General features: G+C 45.3%; 1 protein-coding gene across 2 annotated transcripts in view; it reads right to left on the bottom strand.

Moving 5' to 3' along the window:
* The window catches only part of SLC24A3 (solute carrier family 24 member 3), a 169,307-nt gene that overhangs the window by 130,499 nt on the left and 23,423 nt on the right, over positions 1-15,385 (bottom strand). For both annotated transcript variants that reach the window (XM_053394910.1, XM_053394911.1), the window contains exon 2: positions 4,333-4,470. In XM_053394910.1, the coding sequence (XP_053250885.1) occupies positions 4,333-4,470 (138 nt within the window). The remainder of the gene's footprint in view (positions 1-4,332; positions 4,471-15,385) is intronic.

Raw genomic sequence — 15,385 nt, 5'->3', positions numbered from 1 at the left:
TGCACTGGAGCCAGGCTCTGATGAGGGAGCCTGGCGTGGAGGCGACTGGTCGCACCCCCTAAAAAAAAATGTGCCTGGGACCACGGCCCCCCAGGCCCCTACGCTACACCACTGCATAAAATGAAACATTAATTTAAAGTTGAGCTTTTTTAAGGAAGAATACATCATCAGAACAGTCACTCCTTTGAAAAAGATAATCCTGCCTCTACAAAGAAAACAGCAAGAGAGAGACTGTAAATGTTAATTATAGGGATGAGTTTACAAACAAAACTCCCACTGCCTTATGGGAGATTATTGTTGGCAAAACTATGCTTTCACAATTATTTAATTCAGCAAATATTTACACACATTATTTTGGGGTTAAAGAAAAGGAACAAGATCTGTTCCTGATTCACAGAGTCAGAAGACTGTACGGCTATTTCAGCTTTCAATCGTGGTTTTCTACACTAGTTTTGTAATCATTCATTATCTTAAAATACAGAGGAGGAGCCTTAATGAGTGTTGTAGAAGACCTCACACAATATGATGGCAAGAAGGCTGACAGTTGGATGCCTTTAATAACTGAATAGTAAAGGTTTCTTCTTTTCCCATCATGTTTTGTTTCCAGACCAGTACCCTTTCTCACTCCCTTTCCACAATTAGTGAGAGGCAGAACTAAAAAAGAGGTTCCACACAGCACTTAATCTAGCAATGCCCTTGCCCTTGACCAAGATCCTTCGCTTCTGTTTACTCATTAGTCTCATCCATTCAAGGTCCCTTCAACATTCATCAAATGCTGCCGGGCTGCAGGTTCACCCTGTTTTATTGTTTCCTGTTGAGCTCGGCTGGGGATTTACTGACTATTAGCTTGTTAATTGCTCCTTGAATAGCTTCTCTTAATTTAGGGTTGTCGTATTTTGAAAAGCAAAAAAGAGGACATATTTGCTAACTTCTACAATGTTCTTAACTTTCAACATAAAATCATCATCATCATCATCTGAGCCAACTCAACGTTAACTCAACCTCCAGAAATTTCTTCCAATATCTCAGCTCCCTTAGATTTCAAGGCCTTAGTTCTGCAGCCTTTTCAAGTGGACACAGCATTTATAAAAACAATATCCACTATCATCCTTTAACCATATTCCTCCTAGTAATGTCATAAACATACACTTATGATTATCCCATTTATCCTTTGTGACTCTGCACTGATGCTGTGTTACATAACTTAACTCTAAAGCTCCCACCCCATGATCACATTCCTCTTAGCTAGTGCTCTCCCCCTCAAAAAAAAAATAAGGTGCTGGTGCTCACTGTCTATAAATGGTTGGAAGAGGGACAGCCGAGTGGGGAAAGGGGGAGGCGCTCTGCACATGCTCAGGGAAGGAGGCAGCAGGGCTCCAGGTCCTGGCAGAGCCTCCTGCCTCATTCCCCAGTCGGCCTCTGCCAGGGTTCAAGAGCCCTCCTGTTTCAGGCTCCGGGATGCTGGCAGTGCCTCGTTCCCCATGCCCAGGACACGCTTGCCCAGCTTGGGGAATGAGACATCAGGCTCAGTCAGGATCCTGGTGCCTGCCGCCTCCTTCCATACACAGAGAGATTTTGCCATGAGGACATTTTCCCAAAAGTGTTTCCCACCCAAACCTATATTCCAAGATAGTTAACCCTCCTTGTGACAGGACTGCATTATGCACCTTCCCATCGATCTTATAACCACTGAAAAAGACACAGACAACTTAACGGAAGACGGCAACCTTGGATTCAAGAAACATCATGGGCAGCTGCACCTTCTAGCATGGGGTGAAAATCTTATTCTTAGGGGTAAAGTGTTAGCTGCAGCATACCAGTGGTAAGAGACAGAACAACCCACCCCCTCTCTCAAACACACACGCCAACCACATCCATTCACAAATGCAGTGCAACTGATCTGCTGAACTTCTGCCTGGCATGTAGCTCTTAAAGAACCTTTGAGGCGGGGGTGGGGAGGGGAGGCTGCAGTCTTAGACAGGTTTCCTTGGGAATGTGCCCTACGTGACTCCAACGAGACCTGCTTCCCAGCAAACATAGGTGTTGGCTACATGCCACAAATCAGACTGGATGCATGGAGTAGACTGCCTCACAATCTTCCCTGAGGAGGAACAGAGCACACATGTGCTCTCACTGCCTCCGCCAGCTTCCCACCTTCTGCAAGAGCAGCAAGTTAAGCGCCACCAGAAACAGCGGTGCTGACCCCATCAACCAAGGTGAGGGCTGGGCAGCAACAGGGGGCTCTGCTTCCACTCTGTGCTCCTGTCAATTGCTTGGCCTTTGCTGCCCTGGGCACACACAGCCGCTCTGCCAAGGCCAAGGAGGAAGTGAGCAGGCAGGCAGAGAGGAGAGGAGCAGAGCGTGCTCGCAGGCTGCTGGCTGCACTGTCCTCTGCCTTGGCCCTCACTTTTGTTCTTGCACACCCTCCGTTGCTGAGGGGGCAACGGCGGGACCACATGGGCAGCATAGCTGGGGTGCCACAAACTGAAGCACTGCCACCCTGCCACCTCCACTGCCACCCTGCCAACTCTGGCAGAAGATGTGCGCCCCCCGTTGCCACCTCCTGCTCCTGCTCCGCCACCCGGGAGCACCACTGCTGCCCTGACCAGCCCTCAGGCCACCACCACCAAAATGGTGGACCACATGGGCATCGCAAACAGAAACCCCAGGATATTTAGGTGATTCCCCCCCCCCAAGATGGCGATTTCACCCTTGGAATCCCAGACATGTCCAGGAAAAACTGGACTTATGGCAACACTATCTTAACTGCCCCTCAATATCAGTTCCTGCTCTGGGGGGAAGGGCGGAGGATTTCAATTCTGTATTAATTTTCTTTTCACTCTGCATAGCAAATAATGTGGTTTCATTATAGCAAAGCAACATTTTCCAGTGTGGGCTCAAAATTAGGAGGACTGAGGCTCAGTTTGTTTCCTGCCAAAGCAATATAGAGGAGTTTGGGGGCTGCAGAGCACAACCTGAGCCCTGGCATGCAGCCGGAATCCTGCCTTGCCTTAATACAGAGCACAACTGAAAATCCGCACCAGACTGGCTGGTCCTTCAACTGCATTCAGTGGTGGCAGTAAGCAACACAAATCAGGTTTGGGAGGAAACAGCAAAAACAATAAAATGCAATGATTTGTCAATGACATCTGGGATCTCTGGAAAAAAGACAAGCCAACAAAGCACCCATTGTGATGGCATAAAATAGGTCCACCAAAATTATTTCTTTCAAAGAAGCACTCAAACCATTCAGACCCTGGCCACCTCTTTATTTCTATTTCACCTTCTCTCTCTTTCTATTTCACCTTCTCTCTCTTAATTTTAGAATCTAAATTTCAGTTGTCCCCATTTCCACTTCAGCTTAGAATTTTTTGAAATAAAAATGGGCATGAATTTTCATGTGCTTTTCTTCTAATACACACATTTTTGCAAGCAATTTCTCCTAATATTTTTGGACATTTTAATTGTCATATTTTTGGATGGTTTTTGAACATTATTTTCACTAATATAAGTGTGGTATGTTTGCAAAATTTGGAAAAGAATGAATTTCAAAGGATAGTTGTGTTTCATATTGTATAGGGGCTTGGGTAGTGTGGATTATGTTGGTTCACATCAAAATGTAAATTTCTCTTTCATTCCTATTGGAGAGTTGAGGAAAAAGAAGGCAATATTTAGGGGGACAATCAAGTGCTCTTCTCAAGTCCCATTCATTTTTCTGGGAGTCTGAGTTGGAGAACTCCTCATCAAAGAAAGGCAGAATATAAAGTTCAGGCAAAACAAACATGACTCATGATCATTGTAGGAAAAACAGCAACAGAACTTTAGGTTTTATGCATAAGAAGGACTTCAACAATTCTCTGCAGCAAAGATAAATGGGTTTCAGTTTTCATTAAGGTGAAAGAGAAATAAATCCATTAAAAAAGAAGAATCAGAAGTAGCTTTGAAAAACAAGAATAGGAATTACTATTAATCATGCCCTCTCCTCAAAATCTATTTAAATTGCATCTTCAAACTGCAGTGCCCATATCACATTTTCAGATCATAATAAGAGAACAGCACCCGTGCAATAATATCAAGATATTTCCAGTTTAAAAATTGTTGCACTCCACATTCATATATATCAACTATGATACAGCTGCAACACCTGAAATTCTACTAGTCTTAATCTCTTGAGTTCAAATTGAGAGGGATTTATTCATGCTCCAAATAAATCCAAGACCTATGTGATTATAAAGCTAAAAAGCAAGATAATCATGTGTCTGCAATTCTAGAGCTCTACTGCTTGACAAACCGGCTGTAAGCATGTGAGGGGCAGAAGAAAGTTGATCCTACCTGGTTCAGTGCAGTTTTTGCGATTTGGATGCTCTGTCTCTTCAGGGTTATCTGTAACATTCTCCTCCACTTCCAGCAGTAGCCGTCGCCCAATCCACTTGTCACTAGTTTCCAAAGCAGTGTTCAGAACATCATAACCTAGAGAGGAAAAAGTACCACGGTAAATGTAAGAGTGAGGAGCACAGCTGAACAGAGTAGCACATTAATTCAATGAAGCGGGCAATAAGGTCCACCACTGTGCTCTGCTTTTCACACAGTGCAAGGATAAAAGTAGGTAGAGGGTGGCATGAAGGTGGCATGAAGGGGTGATCAGTGTAGACCTATGACACCTTTCCTACAGTGACCTCACAAGTTATCACACTTATTAATCTAGATTCTTATTCTTCTGTTACAAAGGTTAGTTTTTTCAGCACTGTGGGATCTCCTATGCATAGTAACTGTACATTGTGCTGGCAGTAAGGACTGGAGACAGGTGTTAGAACTGAGAAGGTGTCATGGGGCTTTCTATAGCCAAAACATGAGCCTGCCCCAGTGCAGGCATGCTGAATTGCTGGTGGGATTGCCCTTTTGGTATTTGGACAGAGGTTGAACTCTGGCAAAATTCAGTTCCTCTTTAAACATGTACATTCTCTCCCAGGAAAGCTGCTGGTACAATACTGTAATGCCAATATGGTTCCTAGTTAAGAATATTGGGATAGGACAAGCAGAGGTGTAAAAAATTGGTGGTGAGGGAGGTCCATTTGTTGATATTTGTGATAAGGTTAGCATTATGTGGCGAGTTTCCATATTGCCCAAGTAGGCTGGCAGACTCGGAGGTGAGCTCAAAAAGAGATGTGAGTCACAGAAACAGCACAGGGTGGGATGGAGGACTAGGCAAAACAACTGAGCCAGCCCCTAAAAGAGACAAAATAATTGCACAAATTGCCATGGCTGAAATGTATAAGGGCATCTAGTTGGGGAAACTAACAAAAATTGACAGGGAATCATACCTAATTTGAAACAATACCACTCATCTGGCCTAGCACTGCCTGTGGTTTGCTCAGCCAAAGACCTTTTCAACGCCACCCCCCCCCCGGAAACCCATCATAGAATTATAGCATTGGAAGGGACCTCAAGGGTCATCTAGTCCCACCCCCTGCAATGCAGGAATCTCAGCCATAGCATCCATGACAGATGGCCATCCAACCTCTGCTTAAAAATTTCCAGTGAAGGAGAGGCCACAACCTCCCAAGGGAGTCAGTCCACTGTTCATTCAGCTAGATCTGGATATCAGGGATTGAACTGCAGGGGGTGCTTATGTACCTGAGGCAGGTGTTCTGTTATTCAGGTATATGGTCCTTCCTTACACAAGCAAAAGGACCATGAGGGTTTGACTTTCTCCTAGGTATTGACTGAGCCAATAAAACCGAAACAAAATAGCTAGAGGCTTCCTAAAGCAAAGAGCATTATAGTGGCAACTAGCTGTTTGTTGGAAGCAAAATGATGGACAAAATGGAACTTGGAAAAACTCTGTTACGCTCATCTAACAAATTTGCCTATATAATGTTTTCAGGATTGCAGGAAGAGTGTTTCTCAGGTTTTTGAGGCTATGAGGCACAAGTAAGTAGACCGGTGTAGTGATCACCTGTAGTGGACCATTCCACTTCTGCACTGCCTTCATTCTCTGCCTTGCTTTGGAAGAGAGGCTGGTGAGCAAAACTCTGCCTTGGCAGCATCAATGCAAACACATGGCACCTCTCCAAGGGTTTTTATTTTTCCTTGAGCTGCTCATCCTGGAAACTTGCATGCTGCTCCGATTAAGCAGAAAGTGCATGCTCATGTGCCAGTAACATCTGGCAGAGCTGAACATGCTGGGGGGGACAGTGGGGTGCCCACCGTGTGCAGCACAGCCCATAGTTCAACCCCTTTTGGCAAAGTGTTAGAGGAGCTTTATGCCAAGTTTCCATTTCAAAAAATAGAGTTTTGCTCTTTCTCCCTTCAGTTAAAACACAGCAGCTCTTCCTTCCCCACACATCTGCTTCCCATGGGCCTTTTCCCCCTCTCAGCCTCTGGGGAAAACACATGACTCAGCAGCAGAGCAGTTGGACAGGTCTGGCCACACAAGCTCGGAGCAGACACATAAAGCAACTGTTTGCATCTACTTTTAACACACCCTGCCCCTGTACGCTGAGCAGCAGCCTGTGCTCAGAAATGTAGAATGGTTTTCTTCCCAACACCTAACTCCACACCAAGAACAACATCCACTACTAAATCTGTGTGTGTCAGGTTGCACTTAAAGGCACAGAAGTGGAATCAATAAACAAAAAGGGGTGCAACCACTCCTGCTCCTGCCCACCTTTTCTCTAAATGTGGACAAGTGGAATAGTGTGTGGGTTCAAGTCCTAACTCCACTCCAGACATTATAAGTAGGCGGAAACAATGTGTGTGACAATTCAGTACAGTTGCCACATTTTCACACACACACACACGCACACCCCACCACAATCACACAGAGGCACATTAAGTTACTGCTGAGAAGGCATGTACAGGAACACACTGCACAAATCAGAGATCAGCTGACTCAGAAGCTTAGTGAGCGGAGCAGGCCTGACAAAGCAGTGCCTCTGCAGATGGTTTTGCATTTACAGTGGTACCTCGGGTTAAGCACTTAATGCGTTCTGGAGGTCTGTTCTTAACATGAAACTGTTCTTAACCTGAAGCACCACTTTAGCTAATGGGGCCTCCCGCTGCTGCCGCACCGCCAAAGCACGATTTCTGTTCTCACCCTGAAGTAAAGTTCTTAACCTGAAGCACTATTTCTGGGGTAGCGGAGTCTGTAACCTGAAGCGTATGTAACCTGAAGCGTATGTAACCCGAGGTACCACTGTAATACATAAATGTCACTGCGCGCTGCTGACAGGGAGGAGAAAACGAGCGACATGGGTCTCTGATCAGCCATTCCTTATTGGGCAGCAGCAGTTGGAGCTTTTCTTGCACTACAGCAGCCATGTCCAACCCCCAAGAGACTGTGATCTACTCCCACTAAAAAAAAAACTGGCAGTGAACTACCTATTGGATTGATCAAAGTTGTTCAGCTTTTAGGGGGGCATAGATCAGGATCACGCGATTGACCAGGGACGCCCCGTGATGGACTGGTAGATCATGATCGACCGGTTGGACCTGCCTGCACTACAGCTTCTGAGCCATGGCACCATCAAACAACAGGAGTGTCTGCAACCTGGCCAAGGCCACAGCCATTCTAAACTCATTCCAGATTTCACCAACAGTGATCAGTCCACCAAGAACTCTAATGTTACACTTTTTAACTTTGCTATCTATCATGTAATCTCCCAGAATATTGTTTAAAATGTATGCCTGGGGCCCTAAGACTATGGCTTTGGCTGTACAATCCTTGGGGACCACAAATACTGCCAGGCATATAAACAACTAGATGTCAGAGTGAATAATAATAATAATAGCAGCTATCAGGAGTGCAATATCTCAAAGACCACCTTTCCCCATATGAACTGACCCAGACCCTGCGATCATCGTCTGAGGCCCTCCGTGAGAGGGCTAGAGGGTGGCAACCTAAGAGCAGGCCTTTTGTGTGGTGACTCCTTGCTTGTGGAATGCTCTCCCTAGGGAGGGTCACCCGGTGTCTTCATTACATCTCTTTAGGGGCCAGGCAAAAACACTGCTCTGCTCCTAGGCCTTTGGATAATTGCACAATATATGGCCTTTTAACTGGGAGAGGGGTATATTTTTTGTTTGTTATTATGGTATGTATTTTTGTGTTTTTATATTGTAAACCACCCTGTGATATTCAGATGAAGGGCAGTACAGAAATTTAAATAAGAACAAGAATCATGGTCAGAAGTTTTCATACCAAACAAGAAAAACAAGAAGCCCTCAGAGTTGTTCTTGTTTAACGGCCTGAGCATACTGCAAGAAATAAGCACAGCACTTCAGTTTGTGTTCCTACTGGGCAGTACCGTTGCCTGGAACCCAGCTGGAAGGCAAGAGAGCAGAGCGGTTACCTCTTACGGAAGGCCACCTTAAGCAGCAGAACTCAGATCAACTTGTGCCTCTTTTCTGCAGGTTTGCACCTGCCATTCAGATTAGTGTCAGTGATTACTCAGGAGATTCCTTTTTGAAAGTGACCTCAGAGAAGTCACACATGAAGCAAAGGAATTCTGAAGTGGCAGGTCATAACAAAATGCATACGGTCGGGACTTGCCAAAGAATGATTCTGAATGCCAGGGACAAGGGTGCCTTTGAGAATATTAGAGTATTCTTTAACTTCTGACTAATTACAGATTATGCTACATACATCTTGGAGAAGTACGGAGCAAAGCTGACTTTCAAAAGAATGTCCCTTCCAAACAAGCTTCAGTTGCAGCAAGCCTTGTTTAGCAAATGACAACTGGGACCTGCAACATGACCACACCATAGGACCCAGAAAAGAAATCAAAGGGTTAAAAAGTTTCAAACCCCTTCCTAGAGGCACAGTCCTAATTCCAACAGAACTCCTCTTTTGCCTTGACACAGCACAATAGCATGTCACACAGCGGAAGGTGTTATGCAGTGCTTTTTCTGGGGGGGGGGGCGGACGCAGGGGTATGCATACCCCTAAACATTTGGAGGAGTAGCAGCGGGGATTTGGTAGCTCAGGAGCCCTGCAGAAATAGCATGAGACGCCCTCTTTGTGGGTGGGTTCCTTTCCCCCGTTAGCACATCGTATTTAGTTGGGAATTCTGGCTGGGCTTTGGGAGAGGGGGGCAGGGGGGGCACTGGCACCAAGCAGAACAGACGTGCTGTCCCCACCTCCTTCTCCTCAGTAGCTCCGAGCGGAGTGACTGAGGGGCAGGGGCGGAGGAAGGGGCGGTGGGGTGGTCCACCACGTGTGTCACCACTGAGGGGGTGACAAAATGCTGGGCGGCACTCACCGCAGGGCCTGCAGCACGCACACAGGCTCCGTGCTGCCCAAACGGCTGTGGGGCGGCTGAGTGGGAGGAGGCAGGCAGACTTTTCAGAGGCCCTATGGAGCGTCCTGCCCCGGCTTGCCCCTGGGTGCAGGGCACATGCACCGCCCCAGGCGCCTGATCGGCTTGCTCCACCGCTGCTGAGGGGACGGCCTCTCTCTCCATGCCCCCCCCCGCACAACTTTTCCCTAGGCGGGCAGGCACCTAAGGCTGAATGGAAGCAGCCTGGAGGCTGGGCAGCCTCTCGGCGGCTCATGACGGGTGTTCCTGAGGTGGGAGATGTTGAGCAGAGGCTCTGTGAGAGAGCGCGAGGGATGCATGGCGGTGCCTGTGCATGCGACTCTCCTCTCTCCCCCCACCGCCCCTCACGCTGCTGCTGCTCGGATGAAGGTGGCTTCTTCTTAATGCCAAGCCGCTGAGGGGCCACAGTCTCCCGCCCTCTTTTTTTGGGGTGGGATGCTGAGCTAAATGCAGTGCTTTTTTTCCATTTACTGTATTTATTTTTCCTGATTTGAACTATAAAATGGTGATTTTCTTGAGTCAAAATGAGAGGACCTCTAAACATTTTTTAAGGAGAAAAAAGCACTGGTATTAAGTATACACTAATGGTGAATCACTGTATACACTAATGGTATGCACTAATGGTATACACTAATGGTGTATACCATTAAAGTAATGGTGTATACCATTAAAGTATACACTAATGGTGAATCACTAATGGTGAATCACTTCATGGATCACTGCCTTGCTGTGGCGAAGGGGCTTGAATAACTCAGAGAAGCTATGAACTATGCCGAGCAGGGCACCAAGATGAACAGGTCATAGTGGAGAGTTTTGACCAAACGTGATCCACCTGGAGGAGGAACCAGCAAGCCACTCCAGTATCCCTGCCAAGAAAACTCCATGGACAAAGACAACAGGCATATAAAAGCTATGACGCTGGGAAGATGAGCCCCTCAGGTCGGAAGGCGTCCAACATGCTACTGGGGGAGAGCGGAGGACAAGTACAAGTAGATCCAGAGCTGATGAAGCGGCTGGGCCAAAGCCAAAAGGACGCTCAGTTGCGGATATGCATGGAAGCGGAAGCGAAAGGAAAGTCCAATGCTGTAAAGAAAAATATTGCATAGGAACCTGGAATGTAAGAACCATGAATCTGGGTAAGTTGGATGTGGTCAAAAATGAAATGGCAAGAATAAATATTGACATCCTGGGAATCAGTGAACTGAAATGGACGGGAATGGGCGAATTCAGTTCGGATGACTATATCTACTACTGTGGGCAAGAAACCCGTAAAAGAAATGAGTGGCCCTCATAGTCAACAAAAGAGTGGCGAAAGCTGTACTGGGATGCAATCTCAAAAATGATAGAATGATCTCGATACGAATCCAAGGCAGACCTTTTAACATCACAGTAATCCAAGTTTATGCACCAACTACTGGTGCTGAAGAAACTGAAATAGACCAATTCTATGAAGACTTACAAGACCTTATAGAAGTGACACCAAAGAAGGATGTTCTTCTCATTATAGGGGATTGGAATGCTAAAGTAGGGAATAAAGAGATAAAGGAACAACTGGCAAGTTTGGCCTTGGAGATCAAAACGAAGCAGGGCAAAGGCTAATAGAGTTCTGTCAAGAGAACAAGCTGGTCATCACAAACACGCTTTTCCAACAACACAAGAGACGACTCTACACATGGACATCACCAGATGGGCAACATCGAAATCAGATTGATTATATTCTCTGCAGCCAAAGATGGAGAAGCTCTATACAGTCAGCAAAAACAAGACCTGGAGCTGACTGTGGCTCAGATCATCAGCTTCTTATAGCAAAATTCAAGCTTAAACTGAAGAAAGTAGGAAAAACCACTGGGCCGGTAAGATACAATGTAAATGAAATCCCTTATGAATACGCAGTGGAAGTGAGGAACAGGTTTAAGGATTTAGATTTGCTGGACAGAGTGCCTGAAGAACTATGGGTGGAGGCTCGCAACATTATACAGGAGGCAGCAACTAAAACCATCCCAATGAAAAAGAAATGCAAGAAAGCAAAGTGGCTGTCCAACGAGGCCTTACAAATAGCGGGGGAGAGAAGGCAAGCAAAATGCGAGGGAGATAGTGAAAGATACAGGAAATTGAATGCAGATTTCCAAAGAATAGCAAGGAGAGACAAGAAGGCCTTCTTAAACGAGCAATGCAAAGAAATAGAGGAAAACAACAGAATGGGAAGAACCAGAGATCTGTTCAAGAAAATCAGAAATATGAAAGGAACATTTCGTACAAAGATTACCATAATAAAGGATAAAAGTGGTAAGGACCTAACAGAAGCAGAAGACATCAAGAAGAGGTGGCAAGAATACACAGAGGAATTATACCAGAAAGATATGGATGTCTCATACACCCCAGGTAGTGTGATTGCTGACCTTGAGCCAGACATCCTGGAGAGTGAAGTCAAATGGGCCTTAGAAAGCACTGCAAATAACAAGGCCAGTGGAAGTGATGGTATTCCAGCTGAACTATTTAAAATTTTAAAAGATGATGCTGTTAAGGTGCTACACTCAATATGCCAGCAAGTTTGGAAAATTCAGCAGTGGCCAGAGGATTGGAGAAGATCAGTCTACATCCCAATCCCAAAGAAGGGCAGTGCCAAAGAGTGCTCCAACTACCGCACAATTGCACTCATTTCACACGCTAGCAAGGTTATGCTTAAAATTCTACAAGGAAGGCTCAAGCAGTATGTGGACCGAGAACTCCCAGAAGTGCAAGCTGGATTTAGAAGAGGCAGAGGAACCAGAGACCTGGATTATGGAGAAAGCTAGAGAGTTCCAGAAAGACATCTACTTCTGCTTCATTGACTATGCAAAAGCATTTGTGTCGACCACAGCAAACTATGGCAAGTTCTTAAAGAAATGGGAGTGCCTGATCACCTCATCTGTCTCCTGAGAAATCTCTATGTGGGACAAGAAGCTACAGTTAGAACTGGATATGGAACAACTGATTGGTTCAAAATTGAAAAAGGAGTACGTTAAGGCTGTATATTGTCTCCCTGCTTATTTAACTTATATGCAGAATTCATCATGCGAAAGGCTGGGCTGGATGAATCCGAAGCCGGAATTAAGATTGCCGGAAGAAATATCAACAACCTCAGATATGCAGATGACACAACCTTGATGGCAGAAAGTGAGGAGGAATTAAAGAACCTTTTATTGAGGGTGAAAGAGGAGAGCGCAAAATATGGTCTGAAGCGCAACATCAAAAAAACGAAGATCATGGCCACTGGGCCCAAATCCCAGTAAGAGATTTTACTTTCTTGGGCTCCATGATCACTGCAGATGGTGACAGCAGCCACGAAATTAAAAGACGCCTGCTTCTTGGGAGAAAAGCAATGACAAACCTAGACAGCATCTTAAAAAGCAGAGACATCACCTTGCCAACAAAGGTCCGTATAGTTAAAGCTATGGTTTTCCCAGTAGTGATGTATGGAAGTGAGAGCTGGACCATAAAGAAGGCTGATCGCCGAAGAATTTATGCTTTTGAATTATGGTGCTGGAGGAGACTCTTGAGAGTCCCATGGACTGCAAGAAGATCAAACCTCTCCATTTTGAAGGAAATCAGCCCTGAGTGCTCACTGGAAGGACAGATCGTGAAGCTGAGGCTCCAATACTTTGGCCACCTCATGAGAAGAGAAGACTCCCTGGAAAAGACCCTGATGTTGGGAAAGATGGAGGGCACTAGGAGAAGGGGACGACAGAAGATGAGATGGTTGGATGGTGTTCTTGAAGCTACCAGCATGAGTTTGATCAAACTGCGGGAGGCAGTGGAGGACAGAAGTGCCTGGCGTGCTCTGGTCCATGGGGTCACGAAGAGTTGGACACGACTAAATGACTAAACAACAACAACAACAATGGTGAATTAATTATGCAACTATGGATCCTTATGTAGCCAAAATGCCACCGTCCACACACAAGAGGGAGGTCTCAGCACATTTAGAGGAACCCCAAGGTTTGAAGAAGTATACAAAATAATTGGGGGGGGCTTAAAAGGAGAGGGGAGGACTCACGCATCAGTCAGCATCTCACGCACATTGAGCATGCTTCATCCTCATTCACTTGTGTTGTGAATGTGCGGGAGATGCTTACTGATGGTGGGAGCAGGGAGAAAAATGGAAAAACAGGGGGAGGGAAAATAGATAAAAAGACTGCTTGACTGGAATCCCGAACCCTTTCTCTATGATCCTAATGAAAATCCCCTCATCCAAACTGCTATTTGGTATAGGAGGGAAAACTCACTATAGGGAGGGATCTGAAGCCATTTGCACTGCGAAATTATCAGTTGCATCAACATTTCTGATGTTGTTGAGAATAATCTAGTATTAGGGTTACCATATTTTGAAGAGCAAAAAAGAGGACATATTTGCCGACTTCTACTTTTAACTATGGATCACTATGATGACTCTACCCATGAGGAAAAGGACATGTCCTGGGAAAAGAAAACACATGGCAACCCTAATTTTCTAGTTTAGTGTGTTTATTTTACTTGTATTTAGTAAACATAGAAAAGTACCCTAGCCCATGTTAATTTTTTGGTCCCAATAGACCTCAGGTATTTGACCTGAAATATTTGAGGCCCGCTTAATATGGTTTAAATGTTATATTATGTAGAAACATTTTATTAAAATATTTGTAAACATTTAAAGGCAATAGCATGAACTTCTCTTGCAATGTTTAAATTTAAGTGGAGGGAAACCCCAAAAGTACTGAAGGCTGTTGGCACGCTTAATAAATTTTAGCATCCTGGAGAACTGTGCGTGGTAGGCTGACTCACAGGTCTGTCAGGGATAATCACCTGAAAAACATTAATTACAACTCTGAAACTGCCAAGCTTGCCCAATATTGCCTTTGGCACTTGGCATCCATTCATTGCTACTAATGAACTTAGGAAATGGAAAACGTTCGGTGGAAAAATAAAGCATTGGAAAAATTTCTGCCCCACTCCCTCATCCCTGCCATCAAGATGTTCTTCCTCTTGTCTGCTCCAAATTCCTTTTCATGTAATTTGAACCAACTGGCTTGAGTCCTGCCCTTTGGAGCAGCAGCAAACAAATTTATTCTGTTTTCTGTGTAATATTTGTAATAAAAATGAGATCATAATGCCTCTTAGGCTGCCATGCAAATATCCCCCTGGGACTGAGCAGGGTGTGGGGCCACCACACCTGCAGCCCCACCACACAAATGGTAGGCAGGATGGGTAGAGAGAATGCTGTGCCAGCCGTAAGCTACGCAGCAAGAGGGCCTGGACTGGCCCTGCCCCCATACCATCACGCAATAGCAGTGGAACCAGTTCGGGATCCAATTGATCCCAGGCCAGCTCAGCCCCTCCGTGCCCTCAGAATGTCCTGTTTCATGGCTACAAATCCAACAGTAGCTTCATCTCACCCAAATTTTACCAGCTTTACAACAAGAATACTGTGGATTACGCAGCTAAAGTGGATCTGGGGCTCTTGTGCAAAAAACCCCTATTTTTAAAAAATGCCCAGAATTTTTGCAGTAAGGCAAGATATGGGAAAGTGCACTGGAAAGCACTGGCCTCACCCTGACCAGTAAGTAGTTGCCTAGAACCTGTTTCCCCCTCTTTTTAAAGATGGATCCGACATTTGCCTATGTCCAGTCTAACAGCACTTCACCTGTTCTCCAAGAATTTTCAAAAATCATAAACGGTCTCTGAGATTACATCTGCAACTTCCTTTAGTACCCTAACGCACAACTTATCTGGCCCTTAAAACCTGAATTCATTGAGAGTAATAAGGTGCTCCCATACTAACTTCTTATCTATATTTGGCTGCAACTCTGTTCAACTTGGAAGTGCACAAGTTGAGGCTCCAGCACTCTCCCGTCATGAGGAAACTGTTTCCTTAAAAGGCTACCCAAGGACGCACATGAGAGTAGGAAGCCTGAAACAACTGTCTTCATCTGGTGGAAAAACCATTTAGCCCAAACAATATTGTGCAGCGACATTAACTTGTGCTATTCCAGAATCTGCCCAAACAAACTTACTGCACACATTGAAAAGAACATACAGGAAAGAAGAAGCCCATG

The sequence above is a fragment of the Podarcis raffonei genome, chromosome 7 (assembly GCF_027172205.1).
Source record: "Podarcis raffonei isolate rPodRaf1 chromosome 7, rPodRaf1.pri, whole genome shotgun sequence".
Taxonomy (NCBI): domain Eukaryota; kingdom Metazoa; phylum Chordata; class Lepidosauria; order Squamata; family Lacertidae; genus Podarcis; species Podarcis raffonei.
This window is presented reverse-complemented; position numbering and strand designations above follow the sequence as displayed.